We start from the raw sequence: 19,193 nt of genomic DNA, 5'->3' as shown, positions 1-19,193 counted from the left end.
TCTTCTGCTTGTGCCTACTCTATTTCCTTCCACCTTATTCCATTTACACTTAAGAACCAGCTGTTGAGACTGGTTCTGCCCTTTAGTGAGGCCCTTCTTTACCTGGACAGCTGGTCTGCCCTCAACGTAACATTAACAGCAGCCACCGTTTCCTCTGGGGTCTTCCCTGTAACATATCAGCGCCTGCTGCTTTTCTCTCCCTCTTTCAAAGCCAGATCCTTGTGGATCACCCATTAGGCTCTCGTTTCCTGCCTGGTGGATGTTTCCAGTTCTCAGCACATTTCTAGGGTGATCAGGACTGACCTGCCCTGACTTTGGATTATGCCTTTTCCATTTTAGGTTACCAGCTTCACAGCTTCCTCTGTTCTCTGATGACTCAGGTGTGAGGTCCTCAAGGGGATGGCATGTGATCATTTTCCAAGAAATCTATGACCATTATTTTACAATCACAGAAGTACTTTGAAGAGAGAGTAAAAATAAGATCCTTTCTAGGAGGAACAAAGAGGAGCCTTCCCATATGTGGCCTGTGCTGATTAGACATGTAGGGAACTTGGACAATGGGGACAGGTTTGGTTTTAAACAAGAAAAAGTAAGAAACAGAAGAAAGGTAAAGAAAGAAGTGGCTTGACAATTTTAATGAGGACAGGTGTGGTATAAATGCTGATGAGAGAGAGAGAGGAAAAAAGAATCTTTTCCCCCCCCTGGATAGCTAGGCTGGGTGGGAGGAGGGGGAAGAAAAAAGGCTATGATTTATGGGAAGGGAAGAAGAAGTTTACCTGATAGTTCAGGGCTACAGAGAAGTCCTTCCGTTCAAAAGCCTCCAACATCTGGTTAGTCTTTTTTCCCAAGTAGTTATAGGTACTGGCAGGACAACAGAAAATGCTGCAGGTTCAATAACTCAACAGGGAAGGTCCAGATCTTCAAACCTTTTTATTGTTTAAAAGGGAAAAAACATGCCCAGATCTCCTAGAAGTCTGTTTTTGGGTTCTAATCTATTAGGGGATCAGATTGTATTCAGTTCTGAGTCTTCCAATACTAAGCAGTGCTGCAGAGAACACAAAAGGGGATAAAGGAAGAAAAAATGGGAAAAGGATAAAATTAGAAAGAAAAAGTGAGAGACAGAGGTATAATGAGTAGGGAGTGTTTGAGGCCAACACCTGCCCTGTGGCACACACAGAGCACAATGCCAGGTAAGAACTGTAGATAAAATGTAGCATCTGCCCCTCTCTGTAGCTGGAAGAAAGTAAAAAACAAAAATAAAAAAACAAATAAAAACCAAAAATAAAAATGTAGCATCTGAGGTAAGTCTTAAAAACCTTATGCTGAGAAACTGCGTGAATGGAGCCATGGTAAAAAAGGGGAAATCTCAACAAATTATTTACATTCTTTATCAACTCATACATCACTTAGAGATTAGTTTATACATAATAACATTAATAATGATGATAATAGTGAAATGAGGGACCATTTATTAAGTGACTGTTTTATTACAGGTGCTTGACACAAATCATGTCTAATCCTCTCAAAGCCCTGCGAGGCAGGCCTAGTTTCTAATTTGCTCAAAAAAGGGCTGCAGAGTTGCCACGAAGGCTTTCCATCACTTCATGCTGCCTTCCAGGACAATTCAATAAAAATGAAGGTGAGAATCGTTATTTGATCTGATAAAATGTTCTCACAGACTTAAGAAAAAAACTTCTAACTCTACTAATAAAGACAAATATCTTAGACTCATCACTGAATTCTTAGAGAAACCAGCAAGGTCGAAGTTTATAGAAATTCATAATAAGGACACTTTCCCAATTTCTTTAAAGGAGAAACAAAAGTAAGTCAAATGGCTTCTCACATAGTAAGTATCAGAAAGTATGTTTATCTGATGTCCCAAGAACAGAAATGTCGCTGGTCCTTGTATATGTCGACCCTGGGTCAACAGCAAGGGATTCCAGGAATGTGATGCTCACATTATCTTCTGGTAATAAAATAGGGAAGAATAATGTCTGAGGAGTTTCGAGTACTAAAATTTGAATCCCAGTGGTCTTTGGTGTATCCTAAGTTAGACAGGAAAGTGATTATAATTAAGAAGAAATGAAGTTTAACCAAATGTACTTTGCTCAGAGACTATGTTGACAGAATTAAAATGCCTAGCCAGGGCTGGGCGTGGTGGCTCACTCCTGTAATCCTAACACTCTGGGAGGCTGAGGCAGGAGGATCACTTGAGGTCAGGAGTTCAGGACCAGCCTGAGTAACAGTGAGACCCCGTCTCTACTAAAAATAGAAAGAAATTAGCTGGACAACTAAAAATATTTATAGAAAAAATAAGCCGGGCATGGTGGCACATGCCTGTAGTCCCAACTACTTGGGAGGCTGAGACAGTAGGATCGCTTGAGCCCAGGAGTTTGAGGTTGCTGTGAGCTAGGCTGATGCCACGGCACTCTAGCCTGGGCAACAGAGTAAGACTCTGTCTCTAAATAAATAAATAAATAAATAAAAATAAAATGCCTAGCCAGGAGGCCAAAAAACAGGAGTGAAAAAAGTAAGAATTCCCAGGGAAAAAAAGGTTCTATTCAGGCTTCCTTGGTAGAAACCTCCCTGTAGTTATGATGGATGCCATAGGCCATCTTGGCGTGGTGAACAAGCCATTAAGATTATCAAGCTCTACGGCTCTTCTTCAAAGCCATGCTCACCAAGATATGTCATGAATGTTACTTTGCTTCCCTGCTACTTTTCCTACAGTGAAGAAATGTACTTTCAGTTAATGTAAACATTTCAATCAATCTCCTTGCAAGCATATTCTGATGAATTAGGTTAATATGTGCAATGGATATGCTAATTGAATTGCCTGCCTTCTGAGTAGCGAATGGGCCACGTGATTCTGGTTTCCTGTCCACGGCTGATTGGACCTGCGGTGGACACTTGACTAGGCAGTACTATCTAACGATAACCTGAGATGCCACGCTTGGGCAGCCAGACTGGCCATGTGCATGTTGAAGCAGAGAATGCCCATCTGGAGAGAGAGAAAGGGAAGATAAATAAAGAGAAGTGTAGAGAGATGCAGAGGTGAGAGTCTCCGGGAGACCACAGATGGAGGACGATCTGCCTTGGCTGTTGAGAGCTTTGCAGTTCCCAGTTTTCATCGTCTCCGAAGCCTGGTTGCGGTTCCTCCTCTTGGGTTCCATGTAATTTCCCAGTATTTTATAATAACTTGTCTTCTTTTACATAAGCTTCTTTGAATAGGTTTCTGTTATTTGTAACCAAATAATTCCTGACAAAGACAGTGTGAGTCTATCCTTGCGAAAATGATCACTAGGGTATAGCACCAAGGGTCAGATTCTGTTAAGTTACAGGCCCTGTGCATGCTCTCAGCTCATGTGCTCATGTGTCTTACCTCTAACTGCAACAGATGCTTCTAAACAACAATGACTAAGTTTCTAATAAACTGCTAAGCCCTACATAATTCCCTTTTACTGGAAGAAGGTTGGAAAGAAAGGTAAGTTCTATTGGACAGGATGTACATGCAAGAAGTATAGCTACTCTGGTGATGAATGCCTAATGGGGGACTTTAAATTTATAACCATTGGGAAAATGAGTCATGCTTACCTGCCCACTGCTCCAGTTGCTCCCATCACCAGAGCACTCAACAGTTGCTAATCAGAAACAGACAAGGAGTATTCACTTTTATGAAAAAAAGAAAGGGAAGAACAACTACGTAAGTTGTTTTAGAGAGCAACTGACCTGCTGCAAGATGCTAGGGGCCAACTTACCTCATCCACCCCAAAAAGGAAAGCAAACTGCCGCTGGCGATTCTGATCCACACATTGCCCGAAGTCTAAGAGATCTGTGTCACTGAATTTCAGCCCTTGGAAGGTGGGGATCTTGTCCTGAATCCCATCCAACAACTCCTCTGCACGAACTGCTCGAAACAATAAATTCCTCATTAATCTGCATGGCTCTGGGAAGTACAGAATAACATCTCAGACAGCCCCACATCTGCACTGAGCTGCCACAAGCTGTTGTTAGCTGGAGCTGACTGCAGACTGGGCATAATCACTTGTCCCCTCGTCCCTGCCTAGTAGCTCCTATGCACTTGTCAAATAATAATCCTAAATTTTCCTTTCCTTAAAGACAGTAGATGGACATTTGTGATAGTGTGAATATATACTTGGTCTGAGCCCTTGGTTCCTGAGACAGAGCTCCTAAAACCCTTGTAGATATCGGTGCTAGGAAAATATTTTGTTTTGATATTTGGTCTTTGACTCTGGTTCCTTTTTTTTGGAGACAGAGTCTCACTCTGTTGCCCGGGCTGGAGTGTCATGGCATCAGCCTAGCTCACAGCAACCTCAAACTCCTGGGCTCAAGCAATCCTATTGCCTCAGCCTCCCGAGTAGCTGGGACTACAGGCATGTGCCACCATGCTTGGCTAATTTATATATATATATACATATATATATATATATACACATATATATATATATTAGCTGTCCAGCTAATTTCTTTCTATTTTTTGTTTTTCAGTAGAGACGGGGGTCTCACTCTTCTTCAGGCTGGTCTTGAACTCCTGAGCTCAAACAATCCACCTGCCTCGGCCTCCCAGAGTGCTAGGATTATAGGTGTGAGCCACCATGCCCAGTCTCCATTTTTTCTTTTATGGAATTTAGAATAGAATGTGATTTAAAAAATAATCTGTTAAGAACTTTCCTCTAATCGTAAAAATCTTCTCATTGAAGAAATACAGCAGTCGTAGAGCCAGAAGAGCCAGAAGAAAAGCCAGAAGCGATCAGAGTACCTTCCTATGTGTTTGGCACTGAGAATACAATAGGTACAAGGTAGACATGACCCTGTCCTAATGGGGCTTACAGCCTCGTGTCTTCTCATATAAGAAGTGCAGGTGTGTGTGACAGTGGTACAGGTATCTGTTATAAGTGCCTAAAGGTCACCTCTTCCCTCATATTTACCAATTTCCGTTATAAGGTGTTGTGAATGACTGATAAGGGCTGGGATATTACAATGATATTTGGAAGCGATTGGAACTGCCTAGTCAACACCCAGTTGTGCTTTTGTGGCACAGTATAGGGTGGGAGGGAGTGGGAGTTTCTTAGTGAAATAGGGTAAGATGTGAGAGGGGGAAGGAAAGAAATATCAAAAGTAGCAGCACTTACTCTTTATCCCTGTCAAGGCAGGAATGTGATAGTAGTAAAATGGCAATGCCGGAGCAGCAGCAGCCACCTCCTTTAGGAAATTAATCAGGACATCTGAAAGAACACCAGGAACAGTCATAGTGTGAACAAGTATAAAAAACAGTGGCTTTCCCCAGTAAAAAAACAAATCATGGATGAAATGCAACCGTCCTCAGAAGCTGAAAATTCTTGACCTCTCTTACCATCCCTGATATTGCTACCACAATGTTTTTGCAACTTACTTCCTTCAAAATTTTATTTTCCCTTCTGTAGAAAGGTCAGAATAAGATGATTATTTTCCTGTCATACTAAACTACTATTAAAAATTGATGCAAACCTTCCCACATATTAAGAGATAATCATGAAATACTCTTACAAAAACCAGAAGCCCATTAGATAGGACTCTTGTCCTCTTACCCCAGAAGGGCTAAGTGTGGACAGTAAGCAACAGGGACTAGTATGGAATCAATAGCATCAGAGTAATCAGGTTGTAACAGAGAAAGTTCTACAACAAAAAGACAAACAATGTCTGCTTCAAGAGAGAAGTTGTAAGAGTAGTGGCACATTTCACATAAATCCAACCAGAGTTTGGTACTTTTTCCTTTGGGGAGAAATCCAGATACATCAGAAGAGAGTGCACTCTGGTTTATTGAGGAAGTGAGATTTCCTACTTTCCAATGTGCATTTTAATTGCAACATTACTGCAGATGACAATTATTTTGAATGCCACTGGATAGTGAGAGAGAGAATTTTACGTACTTCATCCACATACAGTGATTATACATTTGGTCTATGATAAATATTTCTGACAAATTATTACATCTAATTCATTATTCCTCCTTTGTACATCTTTTAGGAAGAGTATTCATGTAAAAGTTTGTAAAACCACATGAAAAAACTCAAAAAAATGTTCATTTTAAATTCCCAAATTAGCAATATTTAAATTACCTATCTACATTAACAACTCTTTTCTATCTACCAACAATAGGTGGTATTTCATGATGATTTTGACCTATTATACATTTAGTGATGGATTTATTTAACCATGTATGCAAATGACGTCTCGTCCGTTGTTATACTTTTAAAATTTGTATTTCTGTTTTTGCTAATCAAAGGGATTGAAAAGACTCAGTATACTTGGACACCATAAAAAGTTTCCACAAAGAAAGCAGTGGAGAAGGGGAAAGCAATACTTTAATATTTTAGAAGACAATGAATATTGCCGCAAAATCTCTTCAAATTCAGCATTCATTCAACCTTGACTAGGATATGTAGTCTCAAAATTACCCGTCACTTATACTCCTCTCTTTCGAGAAAAACAGTCCCATGCTTTGCCATGTGACTCCGACATCCTATGCTAGTGACTAGACCAGGCGTGCACTCCTCACCAAAACACAGGCACCTACAGAATGGCCAGGGCTCAGTGGGTGACCCAATCAGATTACTTGGCAAAATAATTGAAGTGCTTTACTGCAGTCTCTTCTCTGGATCCAGGGAGAACAAATATTCTGGAGAACCATTGTACCATTGCAACTTTAGGCCTCCAGTCTGTAGGACTTTGCTTTTGTGAATTAAATACAGCCATTTTGAATGGAGGCAAGAAGTAGTAGACCATGGGAGGCACTGTACATTTAGACCTATCTACTTACCTTTATTCCATGGCTTGAGAAAGAAAGGTGCAATGACAGCAATGCCATCAGCTCCTATTTCTGCTGCATGTTGGGCCTTTAAAGGAAGAGAGAAGACCGTACAGGAATAAGTGATTTATTACAGTCACCTACAGCTTAAATACTAGAGTTCAGTAACAAGTTCTTTAAATCTGCCAGCTGATACACCACTGGAGAGTGGGAAAATGAGCCAAATTCAATGATAAATGTCATTGCCAGGAAAATCCCAGGTTGCAAAGTAGAGATCCCTGGTGATGGTGAGCTGTGCATTCAATCTCATACTTCTTCACATTTTTGTCGGTACAAAAAAACCTTGCTAAGGAGACAAGCAGTTCATTCTGATAAGTGGTAACTGTTCATAGAGATGCCTGCTGATGTAATTTCTCTTCTGCTATTTGGCCTACTGGATGACACTGTCTTTTCTGTCCAATGACATGATAGCCATATTTTAAAATTTCTATTACAGATTGTACACAGTTGAGAAAGGTTGAGAAGAAAAGGATTATATACATCACAGAAGGTACTTTGTACCATGGTTCTTACATTTTCTCAAATTCTTCCAGGAAGAGATTAATATTTCCTCTCATTGGACCCTTATAATTCTGTCTGTCTCACATAGAGTACCTAAACCTACCACACTATAAGACAGTCGTGTACGATGACTGTCCTCCAACTAGAGTGTGAGTTCCCTGAGGGTAGGGGTTAGATCTTGTTCCCTCGAGTCCAGGTCAATCATGGTGGAGGGCACATAGCAGGGACTCAGTAGATGCTTGTTGATTGTTTCAGAACATGCCCCACTACCTAAAAGTGGAAAAGGGCTTCCTTCTGAGACTTTAACTTAAAATATTTGTATTTACAGAGGTGATTAGCTTTCTGAAGAAGTAAACTGCGACAGTTAAAAAGAGAATATTGGGATACAGCCTAAAGACCAAGCAAGATACTGTGTACAATTTCATTAACAGAGAATCAGAATGTGATATAGTTGAATCATTTGTTTAGTCCCTGTTTAAGAAAAGAGTAAAAGGGTAACCTTAGCTGAAAGTAAGGAAGAGGGAAACACCCGAGAGAGCTGATAGCAGTGTTCATTCAAGCATCATCCAATGGAGAGCAATGGCTATTCAGACGCCAAGGTTATTGTCTCCTTGGCAACACTATCCCGATTAAGGATAAGATCATCCTTTTACCAGATTATCTCTATTCCTAGATTACCTCCATACTATTCTAGTGTTTAGCTCAATGAATAACACAGCCTTTCATGTAGTGACATGACATTATTTTGAAATTAACATTACATGTTGGAAAAGAAAGCAATTGAAAAGAGAAGAAAAAGAAAAAATATTTCCCACACCATGCTACCTTAGTTGAAAGACCTTTTGTAAGAAGAGGAAATCAAGTATAAGAAGAATAAATCAAGTCTCAAGTTCTGATTCCAGGCTTATTATGTGTGGTAATATGTGTTCCCTTGTGGCTTGCCTAAAAGCACTGAATTGCAATTTTGTAAGTATATATTATACATCCCATTTCAAAATCCAAACAATAGGAAAAATCATCAGACAAAACCCATCAAGATGATATTGGGCTAGATTAATTCATTTTAATCTTTGGAGTTAGAATCTAAATTCTGGAAACATGGTTAATTTGTAGCAGTCCAGGTATTAGACCTTCTGATGAACAATTCTAAACATCTTCCTGCTTTCTTTTCTTAACCAATTCACCCAGGCCTCAAAATTAATGCATCATCTGCTTTTCTGTCAGCAACTTTAACTCCTTCCTCCCTTGCTTTTTTTATCACCTAACCTGCTAATCCCTAAACCTAGAACAATCCAATTTGCCTGCATTCTTGTTCATATGTTCTGGCTGAAGAGTGTACCTAGAAAAAAAATTCCACAACTGTGTTGAATGGTGGTATGACAAATTTATGACTTACAACTTTAGTTAGTTTTCGGCACCACTGAGCAACCTTTTGTGTTTCAGCTCCCTCTCGCTTTCTCCAAGGCAGCAATGAGCAACATTTACTACTCTTCAAGCCTTTACTCTTTTATCTCCTTTGTGTCCAGCAGATGGCCCTGCCTTCTACTTCCCAGAGAAAACTGAAGTTGGATCAAGTTCTGCAAGTTTCTCCTTACCTGCAAACTTAGCTACATCTATATCCACCCTTAGAGGAAGATGCCTTGTCTCCTATCCTACAGTAGTCATCACCCTGACTTGCAGCTCTTCCTTTGAGACTCAGTGAATCCCTGAAGTTCCACACCATATTTTTTCAGGTACAACATTCACCACATAGCAAACATGGTACTGATTTTAACTTTAGCCTAAAAATGGAGGTCTCTTGAGTGGTCTCTCCCAGACAGAGCTGCATACATACCAGCTCTTGTGACTCCTTCAAGCTCAGTGCTCCTACGTGAATTACCACCTGATCCAGCCTGCAAAAGGGAAAACACTGCTGCATTACTTGAAGTTTGGAGGAACACAGAAGGGCCGCACTATCCTGGTTTGTGTTGGGTTTAGCAGTTAGCTGATGCGTTTTTAATCTCAGTCTCAAGACTATTAAATTCTAGAGTGATCTATCTAAAAATTAATCTAATTAAAGGGCTTATGGTGATCTTTTTAACGTAGGCCACCAGTATCAAAGTCTAGTCATGTTACTGAGAGGTTAGCTGTGATTTGAAAGCGCCCACGATGATTCTGATTCCACAGTAGAGAAGATTCAACCCCACAGAAGGTCTTTAAAGACAAAGTTATGATTGTATTCCATTTCCTCCTTACTGTAGGAGTTCAGCCATTCCTGCAAGGACTTAGTTTAGAGCCAGTGGGAAGATGGTATGTTTATATAGTATCATGGAGGTTTCAAACTGCCAGCAGCAGAAGTATATATGAAAAACTGTTGAATATGCACAGAAATGAGATTCATCTCTCATGAAGTTAGAGGCAGAGGATCCCAGGGATAATTTAGTCCACGCCCATTATCTTACAGGTGAGTACACTGAGGTCTGTAGAAATTAGTCTTAAAAACACCTACCTCTAGGCTGTGATGAAAGACATAAAACTTAAAAGCCAGTTCTAATGGAAATAAGTGATTTGGTTTAATAATGTTGAGAATCAATAATTTATGTGTCAGACCTTACATATGGTTTTTGTAAATAAATGATATTGCATATATTTATGTAACAGTGCTTTGCATATATCTGGCACTGGCTAAATCTTGTTGACTTAGATCAAATGTAAATTTTAAAAAATCAAGATACCAGTGGTGAATCCAGCCCTCTTTTTCCAGTCTGGAAAAAAATCTGATTGGGAGGTGGTGCAATGCAGAGGTTAAGAACTTACATGCTAGAGTTTGACAGTCCTGAGCTTGAATCACGACTCTGTTACTGACTAGCTGTGAACCTCTCAGGAAGGCCCTTAGCCTCTATATGCCGCAGTTTCTTGGGATAATTCAGATAATAATAGTACCTGCCTCACAGGGCTGATGTAAGGATCACATGAGTTCATACATGTGAAACACAGCACAGGATGTGATACACAGTAAATGCTTAATAAATATTAGCAGTTTTCACTGTTAAACCTAAAGAATAGAGCCTTAGAAAGATGTAAAATATAGACAACAGCAAAGATAGGAATCATTAGGGATTTAAAAAAATATGTCCACGGACTAGAATTTAAGGTTCAACAAAGCAGTAGAATTTTACTTATTTATTTATTTATTTACACAGGGTCTTGTTCTGTCACCCAGGCTGGAGTACAGTGGTACGATCATAGCTTACTGCAGCCTCAAACTCCTGGGCTCAAACCATGCACCTGGCTCAGCCTTCCAAGTAGCTAGGATAACAGGCATGCACTACCATACCCACCTAATTTTTAAAAATTTTTTTCCCAGAGACGAGTTCTCACTACATTGCTCAGGCTGGTCTGGAACTCAAGCAACACTCCTGCCTCAGCCTCCCAAAGGGCTGGAATTAAAGGCATGAGCCACCATGCCCAGCCAAGCAGTAGAATTTAAAAGCAGTGTTCAAGTATTGATTAACCAGTTACTGCTTTTAAATTCTACTGCTTGGCTGGGCATGGTGGCTCATGCCTTTAATTCCAGCCCTTTGGAAGGTTCTGGATGTTCACTCTGAGACCCCTGTGTTCATTTCTTGGGGTGTACCATGTGCCTCTCTGGGGCGAGGCCACAGTTGGGCTGGTCTTATCAGGTAGGATTAATACAGCTCAGCTGTGACTCCAGTCACCCCAGTGAGTCTTCTGAGGGACTCTGAATGGCACATACAGTGTCCTCATGAGATGGAGATGCCACATGAGTCCTTCAGTGATTCTTGGCTTGCCATGGTAAAATGGGACCTAGCTGGGAAGTGACATGATCAGTTTTGTATTTTTAAAGGAGAACAGAAGACTTCTGAATGGAGAAAGGAAGGCCGACCCACCTGTTTTGCTGTCACCAGCTGTTTCATTGCATGACCTCCTTAAGCTTTTCATGACGCCTTTCTCCCGGCTCAGGTGAGACCAATCATCCATTGGCTCCTCCTCTCCCCCCGGGCTGCTAGGCACCTGCTACCCCTGTTAGGCTTTAATACAAATTTGCCAGTAATTTCCCAGTTCAGGAAGTGGCTCCAATGAGCCTTCTGGCCATCACGATTCATTTCCCTTTCCCATTCTCTGCAGTGGCTACTCCAAATCTTGAATATTCCTGTCCAGCTGTAAATTCCACCCAACTCCTTGTTCTGGGTAGATGTCCTAGATTCCCAGATACGAAAGATAAAGATTTCACACACAGACTCCTTTACTTTCCTCGTCTCCACCTGTGTCCTTAGCCATATCGCCATCTATGACTCTCCTCCCAGCTTCTTTGCTGTCTTCTAAAGCTACTCTGTCTGCTTTGGGGCATACAGACAGACCCTGAATTATGATAGTTTGACTTTACAATGGTGCAAAAGTGACAAGTATTTGGCACATCCCCCAACTTATGATGGGATTATGTCCCAATAAACCCATCGTAAATTGGAATTACCAGAAGTCAAATTCATTTATGATGGGTTTATAGGGAGGTAACCCCATAGTAAATCAAGGAGCATCTGCATTTCTAACCCCCCTCTGAGACCTTCCATCAAAGGTATCAGTTCGCCACTTTTTCCTGTATCTTTAATCTCTTCCCCTAGGGCAGTGTCCTTTCAGCATAGAAACATGCTCAAGACTTCCCACTTTAAGAGAAAGAAACTACCCTCCTTTCACTCTTATCTCTTCCTCCCTAACCTACTATTCCATCTCCCCTTCCCTTCACCAGAAAACTTTTTGTGAGAATAAGCTGCATCCACAGACCCCAATTCCTCGAGTCTGCTGCATTCCATAGCTCACTGCAGTCTGCCTTCTCTGCCACAACCCCACTGGCCGTGCTCTCTCTGAGGCCATTGGTGACTTCCTATGTGTCAAGCCAAGTGGTCCTCTCAGTCTTTTTCACCTACTGACTTTCACGGCATCTAATAATTATTATAACAAATGTTAAAACGAACACAGCAGCTACTGCAAATAGTTATAACAAATTCTTATATAGCACTTAATATTATGTTCCGGGCACTGTTCTAATTCTCACCACAACCCTGTAAGATAGGTACTATTATTATTCCTATTTTGCAAATGAAGCACAGAGAGGTTAGGTGACGTGCCTGCATTCCCAGCGCTAATAGGAGGAAGAGCTGGGACCCAAACTCAGGCATCCTGGCGCCATAATCCCTCTGCACTGCCTGCCATCTTACATTGACGCCCTCTGAAATCATTCTCTTCCCTGGCTGACAGGACGCACTCCTGACCTCCCTCCTGCCCTTTGAGGGCTTTCTGTCCCTGCCCACTTCCCTGTCACTCATCATTTCTGGTGCTCTTCCTAATGTTTATCCTTAGCCTTCCTCTATGCTCACCCTGCCCATGATCTTTAATCTTTTTGAACCATGGAGCTGACAAAATTAGCTGAATGCTGACGATCACCAGAAAATGCTTACGTGGATACGCACTCAAACTTGGCGCATAATTTCAGAGTCCTCCACGTGCTCTGAAGCTATTTCAGGATTCCCAAGGAGGCCATGGGCTTCACACTGACAACTTCTACCCCAGGCTCACCTGAAACTTACCTCTAATCTTTTGCCTCCACTTAAGGCAACATCAATCACTCCCTTCTTGTTTATACATTCATCAGAAGGGGCAGAGTGTTAGTTTTCACAATCTAACATCCCCACTGGATGGTAAGCAACCTGAGGGCACAGGCCCTACTGGTGCCTAGCACAACACATAACTCGTAACAACGTCATAGACAGTAAATAAAACTTGGTCAATTGGATGTGTTTATGGAAATGATGCTGTTCTGTTTTACCATGGCATGATCTGGATGTTACAACAAAAATATAGCACTGTGTGGAAGTTTAGGGGATAGAGACAGTCCCCCAATGGCACAAAGGGAAGCAGCGTAAAAGAGCACGTTGAGTCACATGCACAGAGAAGACCTGTAAGGAGAGCCAGGGGCTGACCCCGAGATCAGGGACTCACCCTGAGAAGGGGTGTGAGTGCTCCATGGAGGAGCCAGGGGCCCATCAGAGTCAGTCGCCCTCACCCCCTCTTATCCTCCAGCCTGAGGACAGGTAACCCTGAGGGGATCGGCCTTGAAGAGAGGTAAGAGGTAGTGTCTGATGGAACCTCTGGGAGCCAGGTGTGCCTTGCAGGTTGGCTGCCCTTCCACACAGAGGAGAAGGGCAATCCTCACTGAGAAGCCAGGATCCTCGGGGCTCTGCTCATCTGCCCACCCGCTGGCCTCGAGCCCCGGCTCTGACCACAGGCAGGGAGGCCGTGTCACCTGGGGAAGAGGCTCACTCAATACAGCTCTTGCCAATGGGTGTTTTTGTCCTGGTGAGGCCACTCACTTGTTCCTCCCTTTTGTCACCCACTCCTCGGCAACCCGGCGACGCTCTGAGATGCTCAGGGACAGGCCTTCTCCGGTTGTGCCATTCACTGTTCCAAACAAAGAGTCAGTCAGTGGGACAAACTAGTACCTTCTGCTCCTCCAAGTCTGGAAGTGCAGGGTCAGAAACCCCTGCTTAAGAGGAAGGGACACAGGGAAATATCAGAGGATAGAATGGGGAGGCGAAAATGCTGTGTTTCCATTTGCACTTCACACTCTATCTTTTTTGCACCTTCACCTTGTCAAAAGCAGTAGGAAAGTTAGTTGTGGCTTGTAATTACAGATCTGTCCTTGCCTTCGGGGACAGATAGCAAATATTTTGAATGGAGACAGAGATAACTGCCCACATTTTGGGCCAATCTCCAAACACACCACCCAGTTCTCTATCTGGGTGTGGATGGCAGGAAAATCAACAGCATCTAGTACTGGGATGTCAAGGAGCTGTCAGTGGGAGTTACACAAGGTGAGCACTTTTGTACACACGGATCTCAAACTACCTCCGTCCACAGTTGGACATGATGGTAGTGCTTGTGTTTTTAATGACACTTCATAAATGAGCACAAAGGATATGAATATTTCTTACACCAAGCACTCTCAGATACTCATTTATTCTAATAACCCAGAAAAGTAGAAATTATTATTCTCATTTACAAATGATAATATGAGGCCTGAAACACTAAATAGTTTAAGTTTGAATCCAGAGCTGTGTGATTCCAAAGCACGTCCTCTTTCTTCTTTCTCTTCTATTACAATCATCTCTTAATGGATCACAGTAATATGCCAATGGCAGCAGGAGACATTACTGAGCCTCATGCATATGGCAGCACTTCATGTCTCTAAGCACAGAGCACTGGGTTGGAGGCAGCAAGGGGGAGTGATAGTGTTTCTATCACTCTGGGGGCTCAAGTATGCTCCAGCTGTGGGGATGGTTCCCTCTTCCTCCCTATACCCAGGGGAGACTTGCAGCCCTTTAAGGAGTAAGAGTCTGCCTTCCCACTATGGCTCGGAGCTGTAGAGAGACACTGAGTGGTTCTGCAATCAGGTCTTGGTTGGACATGCAGCCCAGGACACCTTTTCACGTGCGTTTTAACGTGCTCTGATTATGACCATGGTACCTCCAGCACTGCAGGGCTCCTGTAGGTAGAGCAGCAGCTCAGAGCCAACGTGTGATGTCCTCAGAACGGTCAGCTTAATTGCAGATTAAGTATGGTTGTCAGGCTTATCATGTTCAAGGTATCCAGACCTTGAACATGATAAGCCTGAAATAAATGGGGATAACTGCTAGTCCTGTGAATCCATTGTGTGCCGCATTAGGGTCTTTCATCCATTCACAATTTGAAAGCTTTGAAAGGTCAGGCAAAGACAGAATAAAGCCCAATCTTTTTTTTTTTTTTTTTTTTTGAGACAAGGTCTTGCTCTGTTGCCCAGGCTAAGAGTGCAGTGGTGTCATTGTAGCTCAATGCAAGCTCAGACTCACAGGCTCAAGTGGTCCTCCTGCCTCAGACTCCTAAGTAACTGGGACTATAGGTGTAGGCCACCACACCCAGCTATTCTCTTTTTTGTAGAGATGGGGTCTCACTATGTTGCTCAGGCTGGTCTTGAATTGGCCTCAAGGGATCCCTCTGCCTCAGCCTCCCAAAGCGTTAGGATTACAGCCCTGAGCCACCACGACTGGCCAGAACAGAACCCATTGTTAAGAGAGAGAAGAGGGTTTAGTCCTTACTTAAGAGGGTTTGGTTGTTACTTTAGCACTTCTTGGCTGAATGGCCTATGGCAACCTAAAGAGTTTATCTGAGTTATAGATTTTCATCTCTGCATGGAGGTAAAGACAATACCTTATCTGTGGGCATATTCTCAGATGTGATAATCTCTTGAGGTGCTTTGTAGGTCTAATACTGGTGAGTCTACAAATTCACAAATTTTAGTTAGCTTAGCCAGGCTTCATCGTAACCTGTGACACAATGTCTGACCTCTTGGCTAGTAACCAGGTGAGACCTACATTCTAAGGACTGAGCTAGAGACATGCAGAGAAAGCCCCAAAGGTGACTTACCAAAAACGTTCTTCACTCCCTGTTCTTTCACAAGATAATCCACATACTGACCAATTACTGAAAAGTTGATTTCTCTAAAAGACACAGGAAAAATCGGAAAGAATACATATTTAGTCTTTTTTAAAGATTCTTCAGCTAATCCCCAGGTGTATAAACTGCCCTCTCATTAGTAGTTATTGAAAACCTACTTAGTTTGTGAAATGCTTAGCTTGCTCCGAATAATGCCTGGGTTGTTTTTGTTTTTGTTTTCCTGGATTTAGTGATTACTCAGCCACATGGGCCTCACTTAAATGAGAAAAACACTACTATTTATGAACAGAGGGTTTACTTTTAAACCTCATCACAAACAATATTTTAAAAGTAGTTATCTAATTATATTTTGCCTGTTTTGGGGAAGATTGATGGGGGCATGGTTAATTGAGAACTTTATGTTTTCCAATTGCTGAGAAACAATTGTTTCTTAGGCTTACAGGATAGGAAAATTCAGTCTTAATAATTTAAGAATTTTAGCACTTAATATCTATGACAATCCCAGGCCCCACACAGCCCTACCCAGCCAGAATCTGCATTTTAACAATATCCTCCCCCTCCGTAATCTGCATGCATTCTGCAGTTTGAGGCGCCCCGACCTTGTAAGCATCTGATGGTTAAGGTTAAGGGCTCTTAAAATCATCATGATTTTAAAATCCAGAAACTGACTCACACACAAATTGCATTAAGCAACCTGTCCTCAGTCAAAATGCAGGTGGGGAGGATGGGTGATGGAGAGTGAACTCTGAAGGAAAACTGGGCCGCCAGTCTGGGTTAAACGTTGCAGAACCCACTGCCAAGAACACAAAGTACTGGTTGGCTGCCATCAGCACTTCCGTCAGTGGGTCCAGTGGGTCCGGAGAATCCTAATTGTAGCCTTATTAACATTCTTTTCATCTTTACATACTGTATTTCTCAAACAACAAAAATAAAACAAAAAAAATCTGATGCATCTAGGAAACAAAGACATCAAAGGGCCTTTGTCAAAAGGACTAGGAACAAGAAGAGACAGAACAGAAAACAGCTGACTCTGAGACTAAAGGGAAAGATACTAAACACAAAGAATGCATAGGCGATCACTGCCCGCAACAGTGCTCCCAGAAAAGACAGCCAGTGGGCCTGAGCCTGCCACTGGGAAAATGTGTGCTTTGATGCAGTTATGCGGCCTCCAAGGGGTGCAAACCACTTTCTTTACGGCTCATGCCCCATATCCTAACACTGCCCCTTCCTGCCCTCGTCTGTCCCGGGCACACAAGTGCTCAACAAAGGCTGGATGAAGAAGTGGTGATGTGGGAACTGACCATGACAAAATCATCACAATCTCTACATTTACAAACAGCTTAGCACCACACTTGCATGATGTTTTGAAATGTTGCGATTACTTTACTTTTGGAGACAGTCTCACTCTGTCACCGGGCTAAAGTCCAATGGTGTCATCGTAGCTCACAGCAACTTTAAACTACAGGGCTCAAGCACTCCTCCTGCCTCAGCCTTGCAAGTATCTGGAGCTACAGGCACGCACCACCACACCCAGCTAATTTTTCCACTAATACTTTTAGTAGAGACAGGTCTCACTCTTGCTCAGGCTGGTCTCAAACTCCTGAGCTCAAGCTATCCTCCTGCCTCAGCCTCCCAGAGTGCTGGGATTACAGGTGTGAGCCATTGTGCCCGGCCTTCACTATTACTTAATCGAGTAAAGGAAATAATGTATATAATGAAAATAAAGAGGAAAATATAATAAAGGCTATGACTGAGTCAAAAGTTAAGTATATAGGGGTTCAGAAGAGGGACTGATAAATTACAGTTAGGGAGGCTGGGAAGGAGACATCAAGGAGCTGGATTTGGAAGAATAAATAGGACAAGACCTTATGATCCTCCTTCCTGCTGACATTCTTGAGATGTGCTATTTGTCTGGCCCTATTCTGGTATCCTCTTCTTTCTAGAAAGGTGGCTGCACGCTTAGGCAGATCTAGGCCGCGATGTGGCACTGGAGGCTCCTTCTTTCCTCAGTGAACCTCACACTGTTTCGTGGCCTCAGTGGGTTGGGCTTCCGCCTACACTTACTCCGTCCCCTGTCACACTCCCTCAAGCCTTGCTGGGCACAAGCTACCCATTTGACAATCTCACTCAGGTTGGGGGTGATGCATTATCCATCCCTGTAATAAAGGAGAAAGCAGCTTGCTGCTGCTTATAAAATGCCCCTAACCTACAGGAATGACAATTATTGTAGAGTCTGGGGAGTAGTGGCAGAGTCAACCAGAAAATGTCCTTGGACTTAAGGCCTTTTGGAACTACCAAATATCCTTAGAGAGATCAAAGCTTGAAAAGGGGCAACCTCTACATGTATTGTTTGACTTTCACAATATCAAATTTTCTTTTCTTGTTAAAAAAAAAAAAACCAACAACCTTATTTGAAAAGCCAGAATATGCGACCACACCAGGGCTACATTTCTGCATAGCCAGAAAGAGCAGTGATCCCTTTTAGAGGCCCCGATGCTCCCCAGGCGTTTCGGATCCCTGCCTGACTTTGCAGCCCTGGACCGAGATGCTCAGCAGCTCCAGGCACGAGTGGCCTGGTGGAAGCATCCAGAGCTGCTATTGTATTTGTTACAGAGGTCCCCAAAATGGCAGGGTTAGGTGGCAACCTGATAATTCTCTTTGGGGACTTTGCTCCCACCCTACTCTACCTTCTCCTGGTACCTAGGTCCATTTTCATCTCTGGAGGCCACTAGCAATTATGAGGAAGTCACTAGAGAGAATGGGAACGAGACTGGATTGTTCTCCCCACCTCCTGGGTGTTTGGAACTCAGTGCTCACAGAAGTGAGAGGTGACACAAGTCAGGCATCTTTTCTTCCTCTGTGAGCCCCCAGAACACATCTAACCACTGGGCCACCTCAGGGGAGAATGGCCCAGAACCAAATTCCACGCTTACTACAGTCATTCTCATACTTAACGCCTGTTTAATGTTTTAATTTCAATTCCCTGGGTTCAGATTATTTGCCTTGGGTGTATGATTTTTTTTTCTTAGAGATAGGGTCTTGCTATGTTGCCCAGGCTGGTCTCAAGTGATCCTCCCACCTCAACCTCTTAAGTAGCTGAGACCACAGGCATGTACCACCATGCCCCTTGATTTTTTAAGAAATAAAAGTACTTAATTTTTTTTCTATTACAGAAGCTATATGTTTATTTTAGAAAGTACATACAATAAAAAAGAAAACAAAACCCACTCAGGATCTCTTTGGCAATGATTCCTAGTTTGATATTTTTCTATTTCTGAATACACAATGTATTATTTTCTTATCTATGTAGCCATATTATACATAGTTTTATATTTTT

The 19,193-nt window shown here is 42.4% G+C and overlaps 1 protein-coding gene across 8 annotated transcripts in view; it reads right to left on the bottom strand.

Annotated features, from left to right (window-relative positions):
• Positions 1–19,193, bottom strand: part of NPL (N-acetylneuraminate pyruvate lyase) — a 33,288-nt gene that overhangs the window by 4,095 nt on the left and 10,000 nt on the right. For 7 of the 8 annotated variants that reach the window (XR_006731104.1, XM_045536360.1, XM_045536361.1 and 4 more), the window contains exons 3-10: positions 15,827–15,900; positions 13,738–13,825; positions 9,204–9,261; positions 6,821–6,896; positions 5,154–5,246; positions 3,759–3,907; positions 3,595–3,641; positions 777–861 (exon numbers count right to left, since the gene is read on the bottom strand). Coding sequence is in view for 7 of the 8 variants with exons in the window: in XM_045536360.1 (XP_045392316.1) it covers positions 777–861; positions 3,595–3,641; positions 3,759–3,907; positions 5,154–5,246; positions 6,821–6,896; positions 9,204–9,261; positions 13,738–13,825; positions 15,827–15,900 (670 nt within the window). In the remaining variant the exon portion in view is untranslated. The remainder of the gene's footprint in view (positions 1–776; positions 862–3,594; positions 3,642–3,758; positions 3,908–5,153; positions 5,247–6,820; positions 6,897–9,203; positions 9,262–13,737; positions 13,826–15,826; positions 15,901–19,193) is intronic. The other variant, XM_045536366.1, reaches the window with a different exon arrangement.

Source organism: Lemur catta, chromosome 23 (genome assembly GCF_020740605.2).
Source record: "Lemur catta isolate mLemCat1 chromosome 23, mLemCat1.pri, whole genome shotgun sequence".
NCBI lineage: Eukaryota > Metazoa > Chordata > Mammalia > Primates > Lemuridae > Lemur > Lemur catta.
Note: the sequence above shows the minus strand (reverse complement) of the source record. Positions and strands in the feature narration are given on the sequence as shown.